Source organism: Anolis sagrei, chromosome X (genome assembly GCF_037176765.1).
Source record: "Anolis sagrei isolate rAnoSag1 chromosome X, rAnoSag1.mat, whole genome shotgun sequence".
Lineage (NCBI taxonomy): Eukaryota > Metazoa > Chordata > Lepidosauria > Squamata > Dactyloidae > Anolis > Anolis sagrei.
Window position 1 is genome coordinate 11,015,100 of NC_090034.1, and position 26,932 is coordinate 11,042,031.

The following is a 26,932-nucleotide window of genomic DNA, read 5'->3' on the forward strand; positions in this document are numbered from 1 at the left end:
AGCTGGAGCTAATAGAGGGAGCTCATCCGCCTCTCCCCAGATTTGAACCTGCGACCTGTCGGTCTTCAGTCCTGCCGGCACAGTGCTTTAACCCACTGCGCCACTTGCTGAATGCCTTGGTCCCTCACCAAACTACAATACTTTAGCCTTCTTTGTAAGTGCTGGTGCTCCACTAAACTACACTTCTCCAGGATTCCATAGCATTGACTCCTGGCACCTAAAAGTGGGGTCATAATGCATTAACTTTACAGTGTTAGATGCACCCAAGGTTTTTAGCCTTTCTTACTAAAATGGTGCCTCACCAAAAAAAAAAAAAAATTACGTGTCAGGAGTGACTTGAGAAACTGAAATTCCTAGTATTGAGCCATGGCTGTTAAAAGTCAGCCAGACTACATTCATTGGACAGTGGAGATGCACTCTGAATTGCAATGAAAATACAGTCTTACCTATACAGAGAGGGTAAGACTCTTCCTTAGGACCTCATTTGGATGGCCATAACGATTGCAATACTTGTAACAGAGTGCTGGTGCCTCACCAAAACACAAGTCCTAGCATTGAGCCATGGCAATTAAAAGCGAGACTCAACTGCATTAATTCTACAGTGTGGAAGCACCCAACATCTCTCAGAATTCCCTACCATTGAGCCATGGCACTTAAAAGTGGCGCCAACTCAGACATGGACAAGTTTTGGCCCTCTGGGTGTTTTGGACTTCAACTCCCACCATTCCTAACAGCCTCAGGTCCTTGAACAGCCTTTTCCCCTTCAGCCGCTTAAGCAGGAAAAGGGAGGAAAGGAAGGGGCCTGAGGCTGTTAGGAATGATGGGAGTTGAAGTCCAAAATGCCTAGAGGGCCAAAGTTTGCCGATGTCAGGGCTAACTTCATTAATTCTAAACTGTTGATGCACCTAAGATCTTTAGCCTTCTTTACCAAAGCGTCCTGGTGCCTCCAGGATTCCCTAGTATTTATTTATTTATGGTATCAGACCAAACCAAGGGTACCTTTGTACTGGATTTAAAAGAAAACATGCACACAATCAAAGTTTGAAAACTTGGCATTATATTATATTATTTATTTATTTACGGAATTTATATGCCGCCCTTCTCACCCCAAAGGGGACTCAGAGTGGCTTACAAGATATATATGCATACAATATATTATAATATAATTAGTAATATTAAATGTAATATAAAATATATTATATTTTATATTACTGGGAGCCCCCGGTGGTGCAGTGGGTTAAAGCACTAAGCTGCTAAGCTTGTTGACCAAAAGGTCGCAGGTTCGAATCCAGAGAGTGGCATGAGCTTCTGCTGTTAGCCCCAGCTTCTGCCAACCTAGCAGTTTGAAAACATGCAAATGTGAGTAAATCAATAGTACTGCTCCGGTGGGAAGGTAATGGTGCTCCATGCAGTCATGCTGCCCACATGACCTTGGAGGTGTCTACGGACAATGCCAGCCAGCTCTTTGGCTTAGAAATGGAGATGAGCATCAACCCCCAGAGTTGGACACGCTGGACATAATGTCAGGGGAAAACCTTTACCTTTACTATAAAATATATAATTATTATTTTGTATTATTATTAGTAGTATTATATTATATTACATTATAGTATTATAAATATTATATGAACACACAATATTAAATATCCTGGACTGGCTGGAAAGCCTGGGGCTGGATTTCAAACCTTTTGCAGAAACCACAGCTCGTGGAGAGGGAAAGGGAGAGGAGGAGAAACTTGGGAAACTAGGAAACGCTCCATATTCCCCAGATCTGATGCTTTACAAACCTCGAGAGCTTTGGGGGAAGATCTCGACGGAAAGTCTCTCCTTCCTGGGAAGACAAGGACGCGGGAGGGAGAAGGGAAAGGAAGAGAAAAGAAGGGGAGCCTGCTCTTGAAAAGGATGGGGGGGGGGGGGGGGAGAGAAAAAGAGAGAGAGAGAGAGAGAGAGAAGGAAGGGGAAAGGAAAGGAAGGGAATCCTGCTCTTGGAAAGGCGGGGGGGGGGGGGGGGGGAGAGAGAGAGAGAGAAGGGAAGAGAAGGGAAGCCTGCTCTTCAGGCAAACCATTTGCTGCAAGCCAAAGAAGCAGGCGGGAGCAACAACAAAGAGTTCAGTCCCTGAAGGCAACACACCAACACCTCAGGACTCCTCGCGACACCAGGGAGAAATCTCTGCTCCTCCCAAAGTAGTTGGAGGAGGAAGAGAACGAAGAGGAGAAGCCATGTTCCAAGCCTTTCCTCCCCAAAACATTGCAGAAAAGTAACCAAATGGGAATGAGTTTCCCACACGAAGTCACGGATTGTGGCCAAACTGAGATTCCAACTTCCGAACCCAATGAAGGGGAAAGACAGGCAGAAGAGGGGTCTGTCCCTTTGCCCCTCCCACGGCTCTCCTTTTGCCCACTTTGCTCCCTCTTCTCTCGCCAGCCCTCCCCAGGCCAGGAAGCGCCATATTGATCTTCCTCATGCTCTCCACCGAGTAGTCCCCCGGAGGGCCAGTTCTCGTTTCCCCCGGAGGCCATGCGTGGGAGCTCAAGAGCGCCCCCCTGCGCCCCCCCCCCAAAATGCGCGCTTTAAGCAAAAGTGTAATTTGCCTTGAGCCGCCTCTGGAGGCAGAGAAAGGTTGCAACTCGCAACTGTGGAGGGGCATTTACAGAGGCGCCTCGGCGCCCCTGGAAAAACAAACTATTCCGCAACCGCTTACTTAGCGTAATGGAAGAACCGCCCCTGTTCCCAGGCAGTAACAAGCCACACCTAAAAACTGTCAGGCCATCAAATGCTAATCAAGGTGGCCAATTCCTCATATAGTGTAAGCTTTTCCAGCGGCTTCTCAGCTATCCATACCTGTTACTGCCTGGGAAATTCCTTTGTTGAGAGGTGATTAGATGTTCCGGATTGTTTCTTGTCTGGAGTACCCCTGTTTTTTAGTAAAATCATAACAGTAAATAAAAAACAAAACTCAAACACAGGGGAACTCCAGACAAGAAACAATCAGGAACACCTAATCACCTCTCAACAAAGGAGTTTCCCAGGCAGTAACAAGCCACACCTAAAAACTGTCAGGCCATCAAATGCTAATCACGGTGGCCAATTAAAACATCCACACCTAGCTCCAACAGACAAGAGTTCTTTCTCCCACCCTGGACATTATTCCACAGATATACAAACCCAATTTTCCTAGTTTCTAACAAACCTCATAACCTCTGGGGATGCTTGCCAGAGATGCAGGTGAAACATCAGGAGAGAATGCTTCTAGAACATGTTGAGAGGTGATTAGGTGTTCCTGATTGTTTATTGTCTGGAGTTCCCTTGTGTTTGAGTTTTGTTTTTTTATTTACTGTTATCATTTTACTAAAAAACGGGAACTCCAGACAAGAAATTATCCGGAACACCTAATCACCTCTCAACAAAGGAATTTCCCAGGCAGTAACAGGTACGGATTGTCGAGAAGCAACTGGAAAAGCTTACACTTTATGAGGATTTAGAACTGCAAAGACTCTGGCACAAACCAGTAAAGTCGGTCCCAGTGGTGATCAGCTCGAAAAACCTACAACAACCCAGCGATTCTGGCCATGAAAGCCTTAGACAATCGCACTATCTGACAGGGAAGACCTTGTAAAACTGCAACTCTCAGGACTCCATAGTATTGAGCCATGGTATTAAAACTGGTGTCAAACTGTGTTAATTCTACAGTGTGGATGCACCCCAAGTTAGCACCCCATTCCTGCTGTTACATGACCTAAACTATTTCTGCCTCCAAATTGGTATGCATCCCGAGGCAGCGAGAAAAAGAGAAGGAAAGCGATTTCCAAAATAATGAATCTTAAGGAGGCCATTAAAGCCTCCGACCACCTCTTCATTATTTCTCTTTAAGGTTATTTATTAAGCCCGAATTGCTCCCCTCATATTTCTCTTTTATTCGCAATCTTCCCCCTGGGCTAAAGTGTTATATATTTATCTTTCAGGTTAGCATTCTTTTTATGGTGTTCCTGGAGTTATATACTGCGCTTAATTTTATTAGTGGGCATTGAATATTAAATTATGCTAAAATAAAATTGCAGCCGTGGAAAAGGGAGTTCGCTTCTCCTTCAAAGGTGCAGCTACTTAAACTCCACTTTAACTGCTACGGAATCCTGGGAGTTGTAGTTCAACACAGTCTTTAGCCTTTCCTTTTTTTTATGCTTCACTGAACTATAACTTCCAGGAATCCATAGTATTGAGCATGGGCAGTTCAAGTAGTTCAAACTACACCCACAAATGGAAACTACAGTGCCCAGGATTACAAAGCATTGAGTCAGAGCAATTAGATTAGTTCAAATGTAACTTACTAATGGAAACTATAATTTCCAATATCCCATAACATTGACCAGGGCAGTTCAAATAGTTCAAACTGTACCTACTAATGGAAACTACAACTCCCATGATCTCATAGCATTGAGCTAGGGGAGTTTGAGTCCTGTCACACTGCACCTGCTAATGGAAACTACAACTCCCAGGATCTCATAGCATTGAGCCAGGGGAGTTTGAGGAGTGCCATGCTGCTCCCACTAATGGAAACTACAACTCTCAGGGTCTCATAGCATTTAGCCAGGGCTGTTTGAATAGTGTCACACTGTGCTAGCTAATGGAAACTACAACTCTCAGGATCACATAGCATTGATCCAAAGGAGTTTGAATAGTGTTACACTACACTCATTGATGAAAACTACAACTCCTAGGATATCATAGCACTGAGCCAGGGGAGTTTGAGTGGTGCCACACTACACCTGTTAGCTGCACCCACTAATGGAAACTACAACTCCCAGGGTCTCATAGCATTGAGCAAGGGTAGTTTGAGTAGTTTCACGCTGCTCACACTAATGGAAACTACAACTCCCAGGATCTCATAGCATTGATCCGGAGGGGTTTGAATAGCGTTACACTACATCCATTAATGTAAACTACAACTTCTAGGATCTCATAGCATTGAGCAGGGGAGTTCGAATAGTGTCATACTGCTCACACTAATGGAAACTACAACTCCCAGGATCTCATAACATAGAGCTAGGGGGGGTTAAGATAGTGTCACACTACACTCACTAATGGAAACTACAACTCCTAGGGACTCATAACATTGAACCAGGGGGGTTCGAATAGTGTCACGCTGCCCACACTAATGGAAACTACAACTCCCAGGATCTCATAGCATTGGCCCAGGGCAGTTCAAGTGGCATCAAACTGCGCCTACTAATGGAAACAATAACTCCCAGCATCCCATAACATTGACTAAGGCAATTCAAGTGGTGTCAAACCGTGGGTTTAGATGCAGCCTGGATCAAATAAGTGAATTGTTGTAACCTAAATTCTGCCGTCTTTCAATATTTCTGGTTACAAGCCGCAAATACCTGGGCCTTTTGTTGCGTGGCTGCAAAATTCGAGCTAATTAAATTCTGCTTCCTTTTTCCCCCCCTTCTTCCGAGCGCCTGCTTTCCCTAAATCCCCACAAATCATCTCTCAGGCTCCCCATTCCTTGGCCGCTAAGCCCTGCGGCCCATAATCCTTCACCTCGCCGGTGTGATCCTTTCCTGAACGGAAGTCAGACGTGCTGCTTTATTCTGGATCTCAGGAGCCCAACCTGTCAGTCCAGGGAGAGCGGAGGCGCAGAGGCGCTTGTGCGTCTAAAAATACCACTTTAAGACCTTAGCTAATTTCTAATCCCCCGTTCTTCTGTAAAGATGCCTGCCTTTGCCAGATGGGCTCCTTCTCCTCCTTGGATTTACAGGAAAAGCAAATCCGCAGCACAACCCTGGGCTTTTGTGATCTGGATACGGGCTCCTCCTCTATCAAGCCACACTGGCGCTGATCCCTTGGTCTTAGCCTTCGGAACAACATAAGCCAAATAACTGTGCAGCGCTCCACCTTCTTTCGGCATCTTTGGGGCGACTCATTTAGGCCAGGCCCAGGTCCCATCTACATTGCCCTCTAATGCTGTTTGAAATGGCCTTACATGGAAGTGTCACTGTGGCCTGACTCTGGCCTAAATGCATTTTACGGTCAGTGTTGACTCACATAATGCAGCGGTTCTCAACCTGGGGGTCGCGACCCTCAGGGGGTCACCTGGCCATTTTGGAGGGGTCGTGTGGCCGCCTCCATTGGCCCCGCCCCAAGGGCGCGGGCAGAGGCGGCCCTAGGTAATTTTCAACGGTAAGCAAACAGTATTTTGGCGCCCCCCCCCCCCCAAGCAATCTTTGATATATATTTTCTGTTTGTCGTGGGAGTTCTGTGTGCCATATTTGGTTCAATTCCATCATTGGTGGAGTTCAGAATGCTCTTTGATGGTAGGTGAACTATACATCCCAGTAACTACACTTGCCGCATTTGCTCCCTTGCCTGGCCTGCTTTGGGTCCAGAGGCGTGCCTGAAGACCCCGGCATGTGCACCAAAAGTCACCTCTTCTCCTGACTTTCTCCTCAGCCATTGGGACCGAGAAAGAGAGAAAGAGAGAGAGAGAGAGAGAGAGAGAGAGAGAGAAGTGGAGATGCCCACCTTTCCTGAAGGTAGGCGCAAAAACAAAGGAGGGAGCGGAGGTGGGAGATACCTCCAGCCAGAGGGGCTCTCTCTCTCTCTCTCTCTCTCTCTCTCTCTCGGTCCCAATGGCTGAAGAGAAAGTCAGGACAAGAGGCGACTTTTGGTGCGCACGCTGGGGTCTTCAGACACGCCTCCGGACCCGAAGCGGGAGAGGAGAAGAGGCGGGTGGAGCACCGGGGATCAGGAAAGGGAGCCGGTCAGGAGGAAGGGATTGAACGTGGAGAACGATTGAGCGCCAGCTCTGCTCGCACACCCGGTGGCCAGGTGGAACAGGAACGAGAGGGGCTAGGCGAGGCTCAAGGGCCCGGCCCCTTTGGGAAGAGGATCGCCCAGCACCGAGGCAAGAAAGCCAAGGCTCCCCCCGGACTGCTAGGGCTGTTGTGAGCTGAGGGGGTGCTCCTCAAGTGGCGGTCGAGGGGCATTTACAGAGGCACCTCTGCGCCCCTGGCAAAAAAAAGTGTTCTGCGACCGCTTACTTCGCGTAATGGACGAGCCGCCCCTGGGCGCGGGTCAGGCAAGGGCTCCTTTGCGCAAAGCACACCTCACCTGCCACACACTCTCACCATCCAGCAAGGGCGTGAAGCGGGCAAGGGGATCTCGGCACGAGGCCTGGCCTCGCGCAAAGCCCCCTCGCCCACCTCGCGCTTTCACCATTCGGCGTGGGTGCGAAGCACTTGCGCTTTCACCATCCGGTGAGGATGCGAGATGTGCTGTCGCGCGCTGGGCTCCTATAAAAGACTATAAACAGGACTTAATTTCTGTGAGCCCAACAGGACACCGGGGTTGCCTCAGAAAGAGGTTTTTGGTAATTTTGGGCTTCAAAGATGCAACAAAATCTTTATTACTGAACAAATAACAAATTGTATTGTCGAAGGCTTTCATGGCCGGAATCACTGGGTTGTTGTAGGTTTTTCCGGGCTACATGGCCATGTTCTGGAGGCAATTTTTTTTTTCTCCTGACGTTTCGCCTGCATCTATGGCAAGCATCCTCAGAGGTAGTGAGGTGTGTTGGAAGTATGAAAAATGGCACTGCAAACTACTCCAACCAGAGAAATCAGCCATAGCAGAGCACCTGATGAACCAACCTGGACACAGCATATTATTTGAGAACACAGAAGTGCTGGACCACTCTCACAACCACCATGTCAGACTACACAGAGAAGCAATTGAAATCCACAAGCATGTGGACAATTTTAGCAGAAAGGAGGAAACCATGAAAATGAACAAAATCTGGCTACCAGTATTAAAGGACTCAAAAATCACAACAGCAAAACAACAGAGGGGAAACAAACAGGCACATAAAATCACTCTCAACAAGGGATTCCCCCCGGGTACTTCCAAGCCATTGAATGCTAATCAAGGTGATCAGCTGAAACATTCACAGCTAGCCCCATCAGACAAGAGTCCTTTGTCTCACCCTGGTCATTCCACAGATATATAAACCCATTTTTCCTACTTCCAACAGACCTCACTACCTCTGAGGATGCTTGCCATAGATGCAGGCGAAACGTCAGGAGAAAAATTGCCTCCAGAACATGGCCATATAGCCCGGAAAAACCTACAACAACCCAAATAACAAATCTTCAATGATTGACTTCAAGGTTTTCTTAACAAACTATTAACTTTCTCGATCTTGCCCCCAAGGGCAGGCAACTGTTCCTTCACTGTTGAGAAAATCCCCGACCTCTCCCTGGGCAATCTGTGTTCTCTTCTGTTGGCGTGGGGCCACTACACCCAGTCCAATCTGCTTTATGGTTGCTGCGAGGGCCCTTACCAAACAGAGACCTTTGCAGAACTTCCAGGAGGAGGAAGATGTTCACTTCCCAGTGATGGCTGGCTGAAGCGCTGTGGGACTGGATCCCTAGCAAGAGAGCTGAGAGGCTGTCAGTTCCTCAGCAAACTGTAAAGTCCCCAGCAAAAGCTGTGCTGAGACTGTATATCCCTGGCCAAGCTATGGGGCTATTTCTCCCCGGCTAAACTGTAAATGATGAAGCCTTTTACAGGAGGTCCTGGTTTAAGTCCTGTAAGAAAGACTTCTCTGTGTGGACTGACATAAAATGGCTCCTATTCCCTCCAAAACCCAAAAAGGGGGCAGAACTAGGGAACCTAATGATAATTGACAGGTCATTGACCAGATAACTGCAAAGTAAGGAAAGCCATCTAACTGCAAATGCATAGAACTTTAAAAAAACATACAACACTCAACAAATAGCAAGATAAGCTGGAGCTCCTGGTACAACCGTACCAAAACACGAGGTGAGCGAGGGGATCTCAGCGCAAGGCATGACTTCGCGCAAAGCCCCCTCGCACTTTTGCCATTGTCGGGAGCTCTGAGCGAGTCGCAAGGGGGGTGTCTGTAAATCCCAGCAACTATAGATTCCAAATGTCAAGGTCTATTTTCACCAAACTCCACCATTGTTCGCGTTTGGCCATATTGAGCATTCATGCCAAGTTTGGTGCAGATCGATCATTGTTTGAGTCCACAGTGCTCTCTGGATGTAGGTGAACTACAACTCCAAAACTCAATGCCCATCAAAACCTTCCAGTATTTTCTATTAGTAATGGGAGTTCTGTATGCCAAGTTTAGTACAATTTCATCATTAGTGGAGTTCAGAATGCTCTTTGATTGTAGGTGAGCTATACATCCCATCAACCGCTGTGAGTCGCCTAAGGGCTGAGAACAGCGGTATACAAATAAAGTAAATAAATAATAAGTAAATAAATAAAATCAACTACAACTTCCAAATGACAAAATCCAAATGACACGGTTGGTATAGACTCATATATTGCAGTTAGGCTCATATAATGCAGTTCAACATTATATGCCAGTGCAAATAGGGCACGAGCATTGCCTAAATGCATTACATGGTCAGTGTAGACTCATATGATGCAGTTCAATGCAATTCAACATTATACAGCGGTGCAAATGGGGCCTGAGCCTGGCCTAAATGCATTACACAGTCAGTGTAGACCCGTGGTTCCCAAACTTTTTTTGACCAGGGACCACTTTGACCAGGGACCACTCTCCAACGTTAGTACCAAAAGGGTTACAAATCAGTTTTTGGTCAACGTTAGATTCAGTTTGGGGTTCTGATTCAGAAAATTGCATTGGATAGACCACATCAGCTCTAGTTTCTGATACAGAACATATGCCCTGGTCAACAACAGGAGCGGAAATAAATTAAATTAAAAATAAAGAGGAAGGAGGCTCACAGCCCACAGGTTAAGAACCACAGGTGCAGGCCCATATAATGCAGTTCAGTGCAGTTCAACATCATATGGCAGTGCAAATGGGGTCAGAGCCTGGCCTAAATGCATTATATGGTCAGTTTGGACTCATATCATAGAATAATAGAATCAAAGACTTGGAAGAGACCTCATGGGCCATCCAGTCCAACCCCATTCTGCCAAGAAGCAGGAATATTGCATTCAAATCACCCCTGACAGATGGCCATCCAGCCCCTGTTTAAAAGCTTCCAAAGAAGGAACCTCCACCACACTCCGGGGCAGAGAGTTCCACTGCTGAACGGCGCTCACAGTCAGGAAGTTCTTCCTCATGTTCAGATGGAATCTCCTCTCTTGTAGTATGAAGCCATTGTTCCATTGCGTCCTAGTCTCCAAGGAAGCAGAAAACAAGCTTGCTCCCTCCTCCCTGTGGCTTCCTCTCACATATTTATATATGGCTATCATATCTCCTCTCAGCCTTCTCTTCTTCAGGCTAAACATGCCCAGCTCCTTAAGCCGCTCCTCATAGTGCTTGTTCTCCAGACCCTTGATCATTTTAGTCGCCCTCCTCTGGACACATTCCAGCTTCAGTTCAATATTATATGATAGTAGATGGGGTCTGACCCAGGTCTAAAGGCATTGTATGGTCAGTGTAGATTCATAGAATGCATTCCAAGACAGTTTAATATTATATGGCAGTGTAGGCCCCTGAGTAATTTTGGACAGAGAAGGGCAAAAATCTTTCAAAACTAAAAACCAAAAATCCCATGATGCCAAAGCATTGAGTCATGGTGGTCAAAGTGGTGTCAAACTGCATTCATTGACCAGAGAAAGTGCATCTCTAGGCACCATCCACACTGCAGAATTGTATCAGTTTGATACCCCTTTATTTATTTATTTGCGACTTTTATATGCCGCCCTTTTCACCACAAAGGGGACTCAGGGACTCAGAGCAGTTTACTATACACACACACACACAATATATATTATATTACTAGCTCTCTCTCTCTCTCTCTCTCTCTCTCTCTCTATATATATATAATATTATATTATTAGCACACTAAATATCAGTATTAAATATTACTATATTGTACTATACCATTATATTGTAATATTACATGTAATATAAATATATAATTAGTAAAGGTAAAGATTGTCCCCTGACATTAAGTCCAGTCATGTCTGACTCTGGGGTGTGGTGCTCATCTCCATTTCTAAGCCGAAGAGCCAGCGCTGTCCATAGACACCTCCAAGGTCATGTGGCCAGCATGACCGCATGGAGCGCCGTTACCTTCTCACCGGAGAGGTACCTATTGATCTACTCACATTTGCATGTTTTTGAACTGCTAGGTTGGCAGAAGCTAGGGCTGACAGCGGAAGCTCACGCCGCTCCCTGGAATCGAACCTGCGACCTTTTGGTCAACAAACTCAGCAGCTCAGTGCTTTAACCCACTGCGCCACGGGGGGGGGGGGGGGGCTAAATACATATATATAATTATAATATTATATTATTATTAGTAGTATTATATTGCATGACATTATAATGTTATAAATATTATATGTATATACAATATATTACATTATATTATTAGCATAGCACAGGAGACAAATGCCAAGAGTCCAGCCTATTGAATCCTGGGATTTATAGTTTGTTGTAGTACCACAAAACCACAGAACTCCACAGCATGGAGCCAAGGCAGCAAATAATGTCTCCTGGCGACGTCATGCTCAAGCTGAGTGAGTAAACAAGGAAATGCTGACTGGCCACAACAAGCCCCACCCTCCACGTGTCCGGGGTGACTCAGCAGAAAAAGCAGCCAACACAAGGAAGCGGATCCCGATTGGTCGAGCGTCCGGATGACGTCACCACAGGTTCAGCAGGATTGGTCAAACAATAAACGCGGAAGTGGAAGATGACTCAGCAGAATGAATTCCAAGTCAATAAATGTGGTGGCGACTTGATTGAAACGAGGAAAACGCTTTCTCATTGTTGGTAGTGTGGTGAGTACCTTTAATATTCTGGGATGTATTTTGTCTTATTTTATTTGTTGCTGTTGACAAAAAAATATATAATATTCTTAGAATGAAGAGAGAGGGTGCCAGGAAAACAGTTCCACCTTTTCTCCTGTGCTATGCTAATAATATAATATAATATAATATAATATAATATAATATATTGTATATACATATAATGTGTATAATATAATTTAATACAATATAATACTACTAATAATAATATGATATTACAATTATAATTATATATTACATATAATATCACTAATAATATTATGGTATAATGGTATAATGCAATATAGTAATATATAATATTGATATGGTGCTATGCTAATAATATTGTATGTATATATATATATCTTGTAAGCTGCTCTGAGTCCCCTTCGGGCTGAGAAAGGCAGTATATAAGTATGATAAATAAAGGTGGCATATAAATGTTGTAAATAAGTGAATAAATAAAATTTAAATCTATTTTATGATTTATTATTGCTATTTGTTACATTATTATAAGTATACATATAATACAATATTTTATGTTATTTTATATTATATATTTATTTTCATTTCCTTTTATATTTATTTACATGTGTTTATTATTTATATGTATCATTATATTTCTATCTGTATTTTATATACAATATATACAATATAATAATATATAGAAATATGTATTATTATATTGTAATAGTGTTGGTATATTGCATGTATATTGCATGGAGCCCCCGGTGGCGCAGTGGGTTAAACCCCTGTGCCAGCAGGACTGAAGATCGACAGGTCGCAAGTTCAAATCCGGGGAGAGGCAGATGAGCTCCCTCTGTCAGCTCCAGCTCCTCATGCGGGGACATGAGAGAAGCCTCCCACAAGGATGATAAAAACATCAATTCATCCGGGTGTCCCCTGGGCAACGTCCTTGCAGACGGCCAATTCTCTCACACCAGAAGCGACTTGCAGTTTCTCAGGTCGCTCCTGACATGACAAAATAAATAAATAAATTGCATGTAATATTAATAATGAATATAATATATTGTATATTGTAGTATATACAATATACAATATATTATTTTGCAACATTATGAATAGGATGAGATATAAAGTTCATCCTTGAAGTGACTGGACTGACCTTGAGGGAACTGGGGGTGGTAACGGCCGACAGGGAGCTCTGGCGTAGGCTGGTCCATGAGGTCACGAAGAGTCGGAGACGACTGAACGAATGAACAACAACAACAACATAAAGTTTATTATTGTTATTATTATATTATATATAATATATGATGGTTCAATATATTATATAATACTAATAGTATAATGGGGAGGCCCCGGTGGCGCAGTGGGTTAAACCGCTGATTTGCTGAGCTTGTTGACCAGAAGGTCACAGGTTCGAATCCGGGGAGCAGCATAAGCTTCCGGTGTCAGCCCCAGCTTCTGCCAACCTAGCAGTTCGAAAACATGCAAATGTGAGTAAATCTGGCGGGAAGGTAACGATGTTTCTTGCAGTCATGCCAACCACATGACCTTGGAGGTGTCTACACTAACCCCCAGAGTCGGACACGACTGGACTTAATGACAGGGCACAACCTTTACCTTAATGGTATAATGTACTAGAGATGTATTATATATATTGTGGTATAATAATATAGTATTCTGGGAGTTGAAGTGTGTAGAGATATGTGTGTGCATATACACATACACACAGAATCCCTCCCGTGTGAGTTCCCAGCAGCGCAGCGGAGGGGCCTCCATGCTGCGGACCCAGAGCCCCGAGTTCCAGGCAGCCATGAGGGAAGGGAAAGGAAAGGAAGGGGAGGGGGTGGATCTGGAAATTTAAAAGAAAACACCTACAAGTTTCTACTTGTGTTTGTAGGTGACAGTCTTGTTGAGAAGCAGACGACTTCCTAGTAATGGAATTCCCAAACCTGGGTGAACATTGCTCTGAGAAGACTTGTAAACAATTGGGTAAGAACTACAGACATATGAAAAGACTGTGTTGTCGTTTTGTTGACAGTGTTTTCTGATTTATCTGTAAGAATGGGATGTCTGGAAAACCCCATTACACCAGATCCACTGGCTGCCGGTCTGCTACCAAGCACAATTCAAATGGCTGGCTTTGGACTGTAAAGCCCTAAACCGTTCTGGCCCAACTTACTTGTCGAATGTATCTTCCTCTATTGAAAGGGTCTTTGAGTGAAATTAAGCAAGGGGTTTTGAATGAAATTAACAGCAAAAGAGAAACATACCCTTTCTCTGTAGAAAAAGAGCAATACGGAAGAAAATGTTCTTAAGAAACAAGATGTGACATGTAGAGGTACAAGAAGGTACTTTCTTACACAGGATGTGTTGCGGTTAACATCAAAGGTTGTGGTAAAGTGCAGAGTCTGCGTGTACAAGAAGGTACTTTCCATCAAAAGATCAAGGGAGAGGGGCTGGAAAGAGAGTACTTTCCATGACAAAAAAATGTTCTTGTTTACTTGAGGTTATATAACGGTGGTCAAAAGCCAAGGGGGGGATGGCAGTCACTTGAAGGGGTAGCATCTGTGTATGTTGCCTGACTGTCCGTCTTCTTCATGAAGAAACTAAAAATAAAACCTTGTGTTTTTTTTAATCTTTCATTGGGACTGTCTCCTTCCTTTCATGCTCCCGTGATGTGGACCTAAGAAGACCCATTTTAGGGTCTCTAACACTATTTATTTATTTATTTCGAAGTTTTATACTCTCACCTTCAAAGAGGGATTCGGACCGGTTTACAACATGTGTTAACATACAAAGAATATACAATAACAACACAATGCCACTTCATTACACGATTAAAATATCAGCACCATACACATTAAAACAACTATGAAGTTAAGATCTTCTTAGGAGGCTTTGCTTTCAATCCTGCCTCCTTCGCAGATACGGTTGGTGGGGGCAAGAGACAGGGCTATTTCAGTGGTGGCCCCTCACCTACGGAACTCTCAGTTATATTAGATCAGCTCCCTCCCTCCTGACCTTCAGAAAGAAACTGAAAACTTTGCTATTGAGCCAAGCTTTTGGAGAACAGTGAAATAGGCGGCAATGAAGAAAACGTAATACAATTGGAATGGTTGCTGTACTATGATTTTGGATTTGTGTGGTTTTAATAGCTGATTTAATGTAATGTAATAATACATTATGATTTGTTAATTTCTATGATTTTAATATTTATGTATATTGTATCTGTTTGTTGTTTGTATGGCATTGAATATTGCCAACTTGGAACTTACTCTGAGTCCCCTTCCAAGTGAGAAGAGTGAGGTAAAAATATAGTAAATAAATAAATATAGGTATATAGTGTCAAAATAGCATAGCTATTCCTTTGGAAATATATATACACGGCATTTGGATCTCTAAAGAATGTTAAATTTTGGAATGGCTCAGAAATTGCCTTGTAAATATGATCTCTTATGAAGGTCTTCCAATAAAATTTTGTTCTTCTCCTTATAGACTTTCTACCTCTGAAGTGTGATGCATGTGGAGATGTCTTCTGTAAAGACCACTTTGCATATGACCGGCACAGGTGTTCTTCTGCATACAAAAAGGTAAACGTTGCCATTTAAAATCCGCAGTTCTGGGAGAAGGAAAGTAACAAATGCATAGGTATGCCCTCATCTTTTCTCTCTTGATGATTTACTTGCTATGGAGCTGCGGTAGTGCATTGAGTTAAACCCTTGTGCCGGCTGAACTGCTTATCTGAAGGTCGGTGGTTCAAAGTTTCAGTGGAGAAGATGGGAGTGTCTGTGAATTGGCACATCTAATCACCTCTCAACAAAAGATTGCCCCAGGCACTGCCAGGCCATCAAATGCTAATCAAGGTGGTCAGTTGAAACATTCACACCTAGCTCCAACAGACAAGAGTTCTTTGCCCCACCCTGATCATTCCACAGATATATAAACCCACTCTCCTAGTTCCAATAGACCTCACTACGTCTGAGGATGCTTGCCACAGATGCAGGCGAAACATCAGGAGAAAATGCCTCTAGAACATGGCCATATAGCCCGAAAAACCTCCAACAACTGGCAAAATGATGAAGATTTTGATCATTGTCTTGACTTGGGCAAAAATATGCCCCCTTTAAGAGATTGAGGTCTTGGCAGAGTACAAGACATGACCTTGACATATTGCAAACTGTCTTTTTGATCTTAAAATCCAGTCATTCTTTTTAAAGGATGTGCAGGTTCCAGTCTGTCCCCTGTGTAACGCTCCCATCCCTGTTAGAAAGGGGGAGAGGCCAGATGCTGTGGTCAGTGCTCATATCGACCGAGACTGTAAACAGGATTCTACCAAACAGAAGCAAAAGGTAAGGAAGTTCTCTTGAAACCTTTCCTGCTGGGTGTGAGTGGTACTTACTGTTATTATTATATAGTAAAATCTGTCTCTGAGTGGGATACGTTCCCTGCTGGATCATCATTACCTGACTTCTGGTACCTTAGATATCACTAGAATAGTATCTAGAGTGGTACCATCCTTAGGAATCTGCGAAGTCTTCCAGCGCAACTCTGGTAACTTTCAGGGAAAGATTATTACAGAATTTCCTGGCCGTCCTAGCAGATTCCTAGAAAGAACATTTTCCACAGGTACAGATAAATGTATTTATTTATTTATCGTGTCAGGGGCAGCCAGACAATTGTATTACAGTTCTAACAGAACAAAACAAACAGACAGACAAAACACAGTTTTCTAAGATCTACAGAGACACTCGCAAGCAAGCGAGAGTCCAAAAGTGGCAGGCTCAAAGGATTAAATGTCCTTTGACCAGTATCTAGCCACTTGGAGTGCCTCTGGTGTTGGTGCAAGAAGGTCCTCCATTGTGCATGTGGCAGGGCTCAGGGTGCATTGCAGCAGGTGGTCAGTGGTTTGCTCTTCTCCACACTCGCACGTCGTGAATTCAACTTTGTGGCCCTATTTCTTGAGGTTGGCTCTGCATCTCGTGGTGCCAGAGCGCAGTCTGTTCAGCGCCTTCCAAGTCGCCCAGTTTTCTGTGTGCCCAGGGAGGAGTCTCTCATTTGGTATCGGCCATTGGTTGTGGTGCTGGGTTTGAGCCTGCCACCTTTGGACTCTCGCTTGCTGAGGTGTTCCTGTGAGTGTCTCTGTAGACCTTAGAAAACTATTACTTGATTTAAGTCATTGATATGCTGGCTGATACCCAAACAAAGAATGAGCTGGAGATGTCTCTGCCTTGGTCCTTTCACTATTGGCTGCTACTTCCTGGCGGATGTCAGGTGGAAGTGTAATTTCTCCAGTGGTGTAGGGCGCAGACACCCCGTGATAATGCAGCATGTCTCATTAAGAGTCACATCTACTGTTTTAGCGTGGTGAGATGTGTTCCACACTGGGCATGCATACAGATAAATTAAACCACAGATATGGATTCCATAGTTTTGGGATATTACCGTATGCATCATTATCGCATCATTTTCCTAGTTGAAGTCCCAACTATATTTTAATGTAGTTGAGCATCCCATTTGAGAACTAGCATTCCACTTTAAATAATGTGGCTGCCTCCTGCAGAATTCTGTGGTTTGTTGTTTAATACGGCCCAGGGCATCTCTGGCTGAGAATTTTAAAAGCTTCTCCCTAAACAGCAAATCTCAGAATTTAACAAGAGGCAGTTTAAAGTGGGATACGAACTCTTGAAATGTGTGGTGTGATAGCCTACATGAAAAGCAGTTAAAATTTCACAAAACACAACATGTAAAAAGTGATGGAACTATCGAAACAATTAAAACCAGCCCAAAACAACTGCAAAAATCACACCAATAAGAAATGGATCCTTGATTTAGCCTAGTTCTAACTTGATGCTTTTGGGGGATTGGGGTGTTTAGATCTTCACCAACAAGTGCTTCAGCCCAGGCTGCAAAAAGAGAGAGATGATGAAGCTGGTTTGCGACCAGTGTCACCAGAACTTCTGCCTCAAGCACAGGCACCCGCTGGACCACGGCTGCCAAGGACAAAGCCGTGCCATTTCCAAAGCAGGGTAAGGCCATTGACTTGGGAAGTTGACCTCAGACTGCTGTTTGCTCAGAAAATGCAAGTTCACATTGGGGAAAGTTCACATTGGGGAAAGTTTCTAAGAGAAAGGGTCAAGGGCTTCACAGAAAGTCCCTGACCCACATTAACAGTCCATAGGATAAATGCTCATCTCTGCTATAGAGCAACATAAGCCAAAAAACGAATAATATAATATATATATATATAACATGTACTTTTAATAATGCAGTACAGTGGTATAGTACAGTATGGTAATATATAACACTAACATTGTGCTATGCTAATATAATATAATGCTGTAACGATGCCACCACTTGTAAAGAAGCTACCCGAAGCAGTAGGGATGTCACTGATTTATCAGGGTCTCCTACTACTTGTTATGGATTTACAAAATTGATAACACAGCTAATAGCTTGTAATACCTTGTTGATCTTTCTTCAATGTGTAGTGCGGCTTGTCTTGAAAGTATTTGAAACAGAGACCTGGCGTTAAGAGAAACTGTAACAAGTTTATTGAAGTATAGAAGAAGCTTAATGGTTTCAATGTTTCTTAACTCTTAGAGGCACATTTCTTTAGAGGTTACATTTATAACATTGCATAAAACAACTCTTGAGAGGACTGTTCCTTCCACCAAACAGGTTTAAGCTTATTTTTCTTCAAACTGTGTTTCTTTCCTTAACAGGTCACTTCAGCTACTAGCCTCCTATTGTTATTTCTGTTGCAGTAAAGATGCTTACTGGGTTTCTCTCCCCCCCCCCCTTGTTACTCATACACTAACTACTAATCTAAATAAGTCAACTTGACCTATCGAAACCCCACAGGCTAAAAGCCTAAACCTTCCTGGTTCTCAGCACAGTAGAACCAGCCTTTCCCTGTAGTTCTCTAACTACAGACTGCTTTCCTGATTCTCAACACGGTAGAATCGGCCTTCCCTGTAGTTCTCCAACTACAGACTGACCGTTTTAAAATGCCTGCCCTGCCAAGTCGCAGTTGGCTCCTCCCCTTTTTCCATGGCAACCCAGCTCAGAGTGAGCTGAGCTGGCTACCATCCCTCCAGTTATGTTATTTTTAATACTTACCCTTTTTAAACATATATCTATAATTATACATAACTGTAGGTTAGAATTCACACTTCAACACAAATGTTTGTACATATAACTTGTAAGTCCCTCTGAATCCCCCTCAGGGTGAGAAGGGTGGAATATAAATGTCATAAATAAATAAACAAGAATGCAGCCCCTACCCTTAGAAATACACAATGCAGTGCTTTATTTGGAAATGAGAGAAGATTCAAGGAGGGGGGCAGTATGACAGTGACTTCATCCTCTATGATAGGCCAACATAACTATTTAAGCAATGTAGGATTGAAAAGCTAAGAGCATCACTCATTTCTACTCAGCTTTCCAATTCACTTGTGAATAATAGTCACTTTCTTTTAACACAGACTTTTTTCCTCAGGGAAAGGACTCTTTGTTCCGTACAATGAGACTTGCCAGAGTAGCTGAAGGGCAGAAATATGGGACACGGGTGTAGGCACACAGCACAGCTGGCTGGAGGACATGGGATGCTGAATGTGGATGTTTCCTTGCAGATATGCAGCTTTAATGAGATCCTTGGAATCCCAGAAGATGGCTCTGGGCTACCAAGTTCTGCAAAACAGGTAAGTGCTGTTACCCACTTATTCAGATGTCTGGGGTCCTTAAGTTTTGTGCCTCCTCTCTACAACAAGGACCCAGGTCCCTTGTTGGCACCGCACTGCTGTGAGTTATCACTTGTAAAGCTTGGGTTCAAGTTACTTGAAGGACTTTATTCTCCCTTACAAAACATGGCCATGTTTTGAGATCTCCCAATTCAGAGCCAGTATAATTATTATTATTTACTACCCACCCATGGGCGGAGCACAACATAGTTAAAATACACCATTATACTAAAATGCATTCATTAAAAGCACAGATTAAAGCATACATATATTAAAATACGGAGCCCCCGGTGGCGCAGTGGATTAAAGCACTGAGCTGCTGAGCTTGTTGATGGAAAGGTCGCAGGTTCGATTCCGGAGAGCGACGTGAGCTTCCCCTGTCAGCCCTAGCTTCTGCCAACCTAGCAGTTTGAAAACATGCAAATGTAAGTAGATCAATAGGTACCGCTCCGGCGGGTCATGCCGGCCACATGACCTTGGAGTCATGCCGGCCACATGACCTTGGAGGTGTCTACGGACAACGCTGGCTCTTTGGCTTAGAAATGGAGATGAGCACCACATCCCAGAGTCGGACATGACTGGACTTAATGTCCGGGGACTACCTTTACCTTTACCTATATTAAAATACACATTAAAATATATTTTAAACATTTAAAGTGCTAAATATTTTGGGTTCAGGTTTCCTCAAAGGATAGCCTTCTCCCATACAATCCACCCCACACACTTTGGTCTTCTGGGGGGCGTCTGCTCCAACTATCCAGAACCCGACTGGCAACCACTACTCAGAGGACCTTTTCATCGGCTGCCCTGCAATGTGAGCTGTTGGAATTTAAAAACCATGTCAAGACCTCTCTTCTGGCAGGCCTACCTAGACAGTAATTAAACATGAATTTGTTTGATCTGTTTTGTGTGTTTTAGTATGTATTTTGTAGAGATACATTTTGTTGTGTAACTTTTATGGAGGTACGTTTTAGTGTATCTATTTGTATTTTTTCTGTATTTATGCATTTTAATATATTATTATTATTTGAAACAAAAATTAAAGCACAGTAAACATAGATTCTTCTGCATGGTACTGTGAAATCCACACCTGTGGTATTTCCCTGCGTCCACGCAGCTGACTCGGATCTTTCTTGAAAGCTTTTCCTAATTAGGGACTCCAGCCCCGCCCATCTACTCCTAATAAAGCCAGGCAGCGGGGCTTGGAGCCTTAATTCCTTTTGTCCGCGAAAGCAGCAACAACTCGGTGTTCTCTCCTAAAACAACTATTGGTTTGACTCAAGGACTCCAGTTTGACTACTCTAACAGACAGCAATTCCAACTTTTGTTCTGGGACCTTTGTTTATCCTATTTAGGCTAGTGGGAGGACAAACCCACTCCCTCCCTCTAAAAAAAAAAAAATGCCGTGTCCTCTGAGGCGCAGGCTTTTTTGCCTTTGGCAATGGGCAGTAACTTACCTTCTTTTTCTTCTGTTCCCCTCGCTCAGAAAGCAGGAGGGAAGAAGATTTTTACCAGCCTACCACCCCTTCCAGACCCAGGAACTGGTAGAGCTTGTGGCAACAAACTGCCACTGTGGCTTTGTGCCAATAACTTTGTTTTGGGTTGCAGCCACGCCTCTCAGCTGTCTCTGTTTTTTAAGGACAGCTTGCTCTCACTGCCCGTGCTTACTCTGCCCCATTTACCCCAGCAGGCAGTGGACGCTGCAACGATCCCTGCCATGCTTTTGCCCCCCTCAGGGGAGGGGAGGCTCAAGGCAGCCACGCCACCTGTGTGAGTGATGGCTAGCCAAGGCTTGCCTCCACGCCCATGGCATATAACGCCTTGGAGGGGCCTTTGGGTTGCAACAATTCCTGCCATGTTTTTGCCCCCCTCAGGGAGGGGAGGCTCAAGGCAGCCACGCCACCTGTGTGAGTGATGGCTAGCCAAGGCTTTGCCTCCACGCCCATGGCATATAACGCCTTGGAGGGGCCTTTGGGTTGCAACAATTCCTGCCATGTTTTTGCCCCCCTCAGGGGAGGGGAGGCTCAAGGCAGCCACGCCACCTGTGTGAGTGATGGCTAGCCAAGGCTTTGCCTCCACGCCCATGGCATATAACGCCTTGGAGGGGCCTTTGGGTTGCAACAATTCCTGCCATGCTTTTGCCCCCCTCAGGGGAGGGGAGGCTCAAGGCAGCCACGCCACCTGTGTGAGTGATGGCTGCCAAGGCTTTGGGTCTAAGCCCATGGAATATAACTCCTTGGAGGGGCCTTCGGGCTACTATCCTCCCTCTGCGTCATGCTGCCTGGGAGCTTCAGTGACGGCTCAGAATGTAAGTACTGTGTCTTTTGGACCCCATCTCCACTTGGCCCATGCCTCAACAGGTAGGTTGCTACTCTTTTGCATAGGCAAACTGCACCCTCCTTTCCTTTTCAAGGATTTGTAGTCCCTTCTTTTGGTTTTCAGGAGTTTATTAAAACTTTTTCCTAAGCTCATTCTGGTGCTTCCTTCAGCTGCAACCAGTCAATGAGTCTATGTAGATTCTGACTCCTATGAGTAGCAGATTTCTCCTACTCTTGAGGAGGACTTTTCCATCCCAGCTTCCTTAGGGGATGTGTTACCTAATTTTTTCTCCTTGATTGCTTAGAGGATCTGCTTTTCTCAGTTGAGCAACAGCAGAAACAAGCTCCAAGTACAGTTCTCCCAGTTCTCCCAGCACTTCCATATTCGCTTAAGCTTGGAGAAAAACAAAGGGCAACTCCTGTATCTGTGTCTGGAATTTCTAAGTTTGTAACTGCACTTTACTGCATACGCACCTTTTCAGCAGAGTGGTTAGTTAAGCCTACTAAACTGAACTTTATTGTGGTCAAAGTTGTTTAATCCACTGTGATAAGAAGATCCACTCCACTGCTAGCCTACTTACTTGCATGATTCATTACCATGCTTGTCTGGCAGCCTCTCAGGTAGCTCAGCACCTTCTTTGGATCTTCTTCCCCTACAACATCAACAGATCCCAAGGGCTTTCTGTCAGTAGTATCTCACCTTAGCTTCTCATCACAACGCTACGGCTAAGCACAGCACCGATACAGTACTAAGGTGTTTGCTGCTGTTGCAGCAGCCATCCACCAGCATGTGTAGATCCTCTACCCTCTCCAAAGTAGGCAGAGCAATGGCAGGATAACTGTTCTGGCAGAATATAGCCTGCTTCTAAGTTTGGCTTTTTACCACAATCTAGCCTAGATTGTGGTGGCCAGCCCCTCAGCTTAATTATCCAGGGGTGACAACAAACTAAAGGGAAAGAAGAAGATCAGGACCAATAGTTTTTTCGCATGCATTTTCTCTTCTTTAATAGCCTCCAACCCTTCAGCTCCAGTTTTTGGAGCTCCACCTCATCATTTTTAGATGCATGGCATTAGATCTCTTCTCACTCATGGGTGTTGGAGATTACAGAGCATGTTTATGCAATTGAATTTTTCAAACTGTCCCCAGTAGGGACTCTACAGGCCACTCCTCCTCCTGTGTTATAGCAGGAGGTAATTACTTGTTTCAAAGGAGCAGTAGCTTCTTTACATCTTTCTATGTTTCCTTCTTTTTCCTTTTCCCCAGCTGTTTTTTGGTTTCCAATAAAGGCAGTGGGCTTTGGCCAGGTTTGGACCTTACAGGATTTTATGCATATATTGCATATTGCAAATTTCAGGTATTGTCATTACCAACCATCCTCCCTCTGTTATCCAGCAAGACATGGTTCAGTAGCATTGATTTGAAGGATGCCTTTTTTCATGTGGTATTAGACCACAAGACGGTAGATTTTTGTCACTTTTTACTAGCAGTCAGGTTTTTTCATTTCAAGTTCTTCATTCTGGTATCTCCACAGCTCCACAGGTGTTACTAAGGAGATGGCTGTATGCCGGCTCATCCCTGGGTGCACGGGGTAGTAGTTTCCCCCTATATTTATGGCTGGTTGCTGGTGCACAGTCCTGTGAGTATCTACAGAGGAACATTCACTTTACTCTCTTTATAGCAGACGCTTGGTCTTTTTATCAACAAGGTAAAATCTCTTCTTCAGCCTATCCAAACAACCAATTCATGGGGCCTGTATTGGACTCTTGGCATGCAAGAGCCTACTTGCTAGAAGACAGGTTTCTGAATCTGCATTCATTAGCTCTTTGAGTCTGGCAGAAGCCATACATCCATGCCAAGGATGTCCAGTGCTTTTTGGGACACATGGCATTCACCACAGCTGCCACTCCTTTCTCCTGTTTGCACCTTCGGCCTCTCCAGAATTGGTTTCTTCGGGCACTTCATCCCATGCAGGATGAGCCCAATGAATGTGTCATTGTCCCTCTAGCCATCCACAGGTCTCTCAACTAGTGGACTCATCGCTCCAATCTCTGTGTGGGCGATGTTAGCGACCGACACTCACCTCAAGGGTCACACCATCCATGGTCCTTAGGCGGCCATAGAGGGCATGGAGCACATCAACTATTTGGAGTTACTCGCAGTACAAATGGCACTGCACCTTATCTCTCATTTGCTCATGGACAGTATTGTCCACCTTACTACCACCACCACGATTGTGATTTGCTTGCCCTCATCATCAGAATCGGCGACTGGTATACCATAACCATCAGTGCCATTCATCAAGAACTCTCTTGCTGGCTCCCTCAGTCAGACAGTTTATACTGACCACTAATGGTCCCTTCATCCTTCCCAGGCATGGGAACTCTTTGTCAGATGGCACACTCCCCTTCTGGACTTGTTTGTCTTTGGAGCACGTCTTGCCTCCACCAGACAGGCTGTTGGGAGATGCCTTCCTCCTGGATTGGACATCCACCCACCTGTACATCTTTCCACTATTGCCAGTGCTGTCCAGCGTGGTCTCTCGTCTTCAAGCAGAGCAGGTAGATTGCATTCTCATCACACCATGGTGGCCCCGCCAGCCATGGTTTGTCATTCTGCTCCAACTTGCAGGCAGCTGTTACATTCAGTTGCCACTCAGGCCAGACTTGCTGGCTATGAGCAACAGCCCAGTCCCGTACTCCCAGGTCACTCAGTTCCGGTTGACGGTGTGGCAGCTCCAGCCTCAGCCCTCTCTCAACCAGTAAAGGGCATTTTGGACCTTGCCCTGAGCCCTGCCACTTAACATTGTTACATTTGTAAGTGGTGTCATTTTTGCATTTTTTCACAAAAACAAGGGGTCCAGCCTCTGTCTGCTTCCACTTCCCTCCTCCTGGATTTTTTGATCTCTCTGTCAGATTCAGGACTCTCATTATCATTCTTGAAGGTCAATCTGGCAAATATAGATTCGTTTAGAAACGAGCATTCTCTTCCCTCTCCTTTATCCGATCCTTTTGTAAAGAGATTTCTGCAAGGCTTTAGAAATTTCTGGCCCCAAGTAGGCCTGTGCCCCTCTTGGAGGTTGGAGGTTGTTCTTTTTGCCCTTACGAAACCACCATTTGAGCCAATGGTCACTTCTGACATGTTCCATCTATCATGGAAAACGGCATTTTTAGTGCCTATTACTTTTGCTTGTCGCGCTAGCGAGCTTATGGCTCTTGAGTCGATAGTCCTTACCTGAAATTTCATAAGGATGTCATGCTGGGCACAGACATTTCCTTCTTACCTAAGGCAGCATCATAGTTTCATATGTCTCAGGACATTGTCCTTCCAACCTTATTTCCAAATCCTTCTACTCCCCTGGAGCAGTCTTTGCACCTTCTTAATGTGCGGAGGGCTCTTGCTTTTTATGTCCACCGCACAGCTCCATTACGGAAGTCCCTACGACTTTTTGTTAAGTACCGTAGGGATACTGTGGGCCTTTCTGTTTCTACCCAGAGGTGGCGGCCTGGATAGTTGCAGCTATCCGGCTAGTTTGCGAAATGGCAGGACTGGACTTACCTGTTCAGATCCATGCTCATTCCACTAGAGCATTGGCACCCTCCATGGTTTTTTTGCACAGTGTGCCTCTGCATGATATCTGTCGAGTGGCCATATGGTCAACACCGCATACTTTTGTCTCCCATTATAAATTGGATTTAGCTGCCAAGAAGGAGACGGCTTTTGGGAGAGCGGTACTTTTTTCTGCACTAGCATGACACCCGCCATCCGTGGGACTGCTCGCTAGTCTACCACAGGTGTGGATTTCACAGTACCACGCAGAAGAAAGTAAGGTTGCTTACCTGTAATCATGTTTCTTCTAGTGGTAACTGTGAAATTCACACAACCCGCCCATCCTCCCCACATTCTGTCATGCCTTTTATCTCCGACTGTCTTTCGCGGTACGGAATTAAGGCTCCAAGCCCCGCTGCCTGGCTTTATTAGGAGTAGATGGGCGGGGCTGGAGTCCCTAATTAGGAAAAGCTTTCAAGAAAGATCCGAGTCAGCTGCGTGGACGCAGGGAAATACCACAGGTGTGAATTTCACAGTTACCACTAGAAGAAACATGATTACAGGTAAGCAACCTTACTATCTTAAAATAATAGAGTTGGAAAGAGACCACATGGGCCATCGAGTTGAACCCCTTTCTGCAGGAAAAGCACAATCAAATCACCCCTGACAGATGGCCAAATAGCCTCTGTTTAAAAGCCTTCAAGGAAGAAGCCTCAGCCACACTCTGAGGCAGAGAGTTCCACTGCAAAATAGCTCTTACGTAGAATGTAATAATTTTTATCTGACAGTATTGGAGGTTTTTTTTTTCTGTTTCAGGTCCCAAGCAAAATGCTGACACCCTACAACCAGAATCAATAACTACCTCACCCTGTTGATTGCAGTAGATGTTTTTTTTTTAAAGTCTACACTTTTTCTGTACTACTTTCATACCTGTATTTTCTTCTCAATAAAATGGCTTCTTACCATACTGGCCGTTGTCTTTGTTGCTCTAAAATTCCTAAAACCAACCTGTCTACACTGTAAGATTGAAGAATAATGGTAATAATAACAATAAAACTTTATTTCTAGACTGCCCTCTCTCCCCACAGGGACTCAGGGCAGTTTTGCACATATTAAAAAGGCAAGCCTTTTGATACAATAATACACAATAAAGCACAGTAATAAGTGAGCTTACGAAAAAGAATTAAGGATTGTGATGAAAAACAAAACAACACAAAACAATAAGACAGTTAACTAAAACATAAATAAACATTACAACAAATACCCTAAAAGCAATTTAAAATACACTTACGTTAAAAATGGCTGGCGCCAGTGTTTATTTATAATGTATTATGGCAGCCATATAGTACAAGTGGGACTAGCCAGCATTCCAAGTGGTTAAAAGTGTCTTAGTCCTCCCCTCCATATGCTAAAGTGCATAGGTTCCAGGGTCAGCGATGAGTACAGGATCACCCCCAGACTGCAGACCTGTGACTTCAGGGGAAGTGTGACCCCAACATAGGTTGAAATTCCACACCCTGATCTGCCTTATGACTGACCAGGAGTACCTCTGTCTTACCTA

At 44.4% G+C, this 26,932-nt stretch overlaps 1 protein-coding gene across 3 annotated transcripts; it reads left to right on the forward strand.

The window, feature by feature from the left end:
* Positions 1 to 11,678: 11,678 nt before the first annotated feature.
* LOC132782137 (AN1-type zinc finger protein 2A) lies at positions 11,679 to 26,338 on the forward strand. Of its 3 annotated transcripts, none has more exons than XM_067460933.1 (7): positions 11,679 to 11,791; positions 13,665 to 13,756; positions 15,263 to 15,357; positions 15,985 to 16,116; positions 17,642 to 17,793; positions 19,399 to 19,467; positions 26,188 to 26,338. In XM_067460933.1, the coding sequence occupies exons 2-7, from the start codon at positions 13,702 to 13,704 to the stop codon at positions 26,204 to 26,206; spliced, it is 522 nt and encodes a 173-aa protein (XP_067317034.1). In that variant the 5' UTR covers positions 11,679 to 11,791; positions 13,665 to 13,701; the 3' UTR covers positions 26,207 to 26,338. The 3 variants fall into 3 exon arrangements, with proteins under 3 accessions (XP_067317034.1, XP_067317035.1, XP_067317036.1); XM_067460934.1 differs by having other exon boundaries at positions 11,679 to 11,779; XM_067460935.1 differs by lacking the exons at positions 19,399 to 19,467; positions 26,188 to 26,338 and having other exon boundaries at positions 17,642 to 17,797.
* Positions 26,339 to 26,932: the final 594 nt, after the last annotated feature.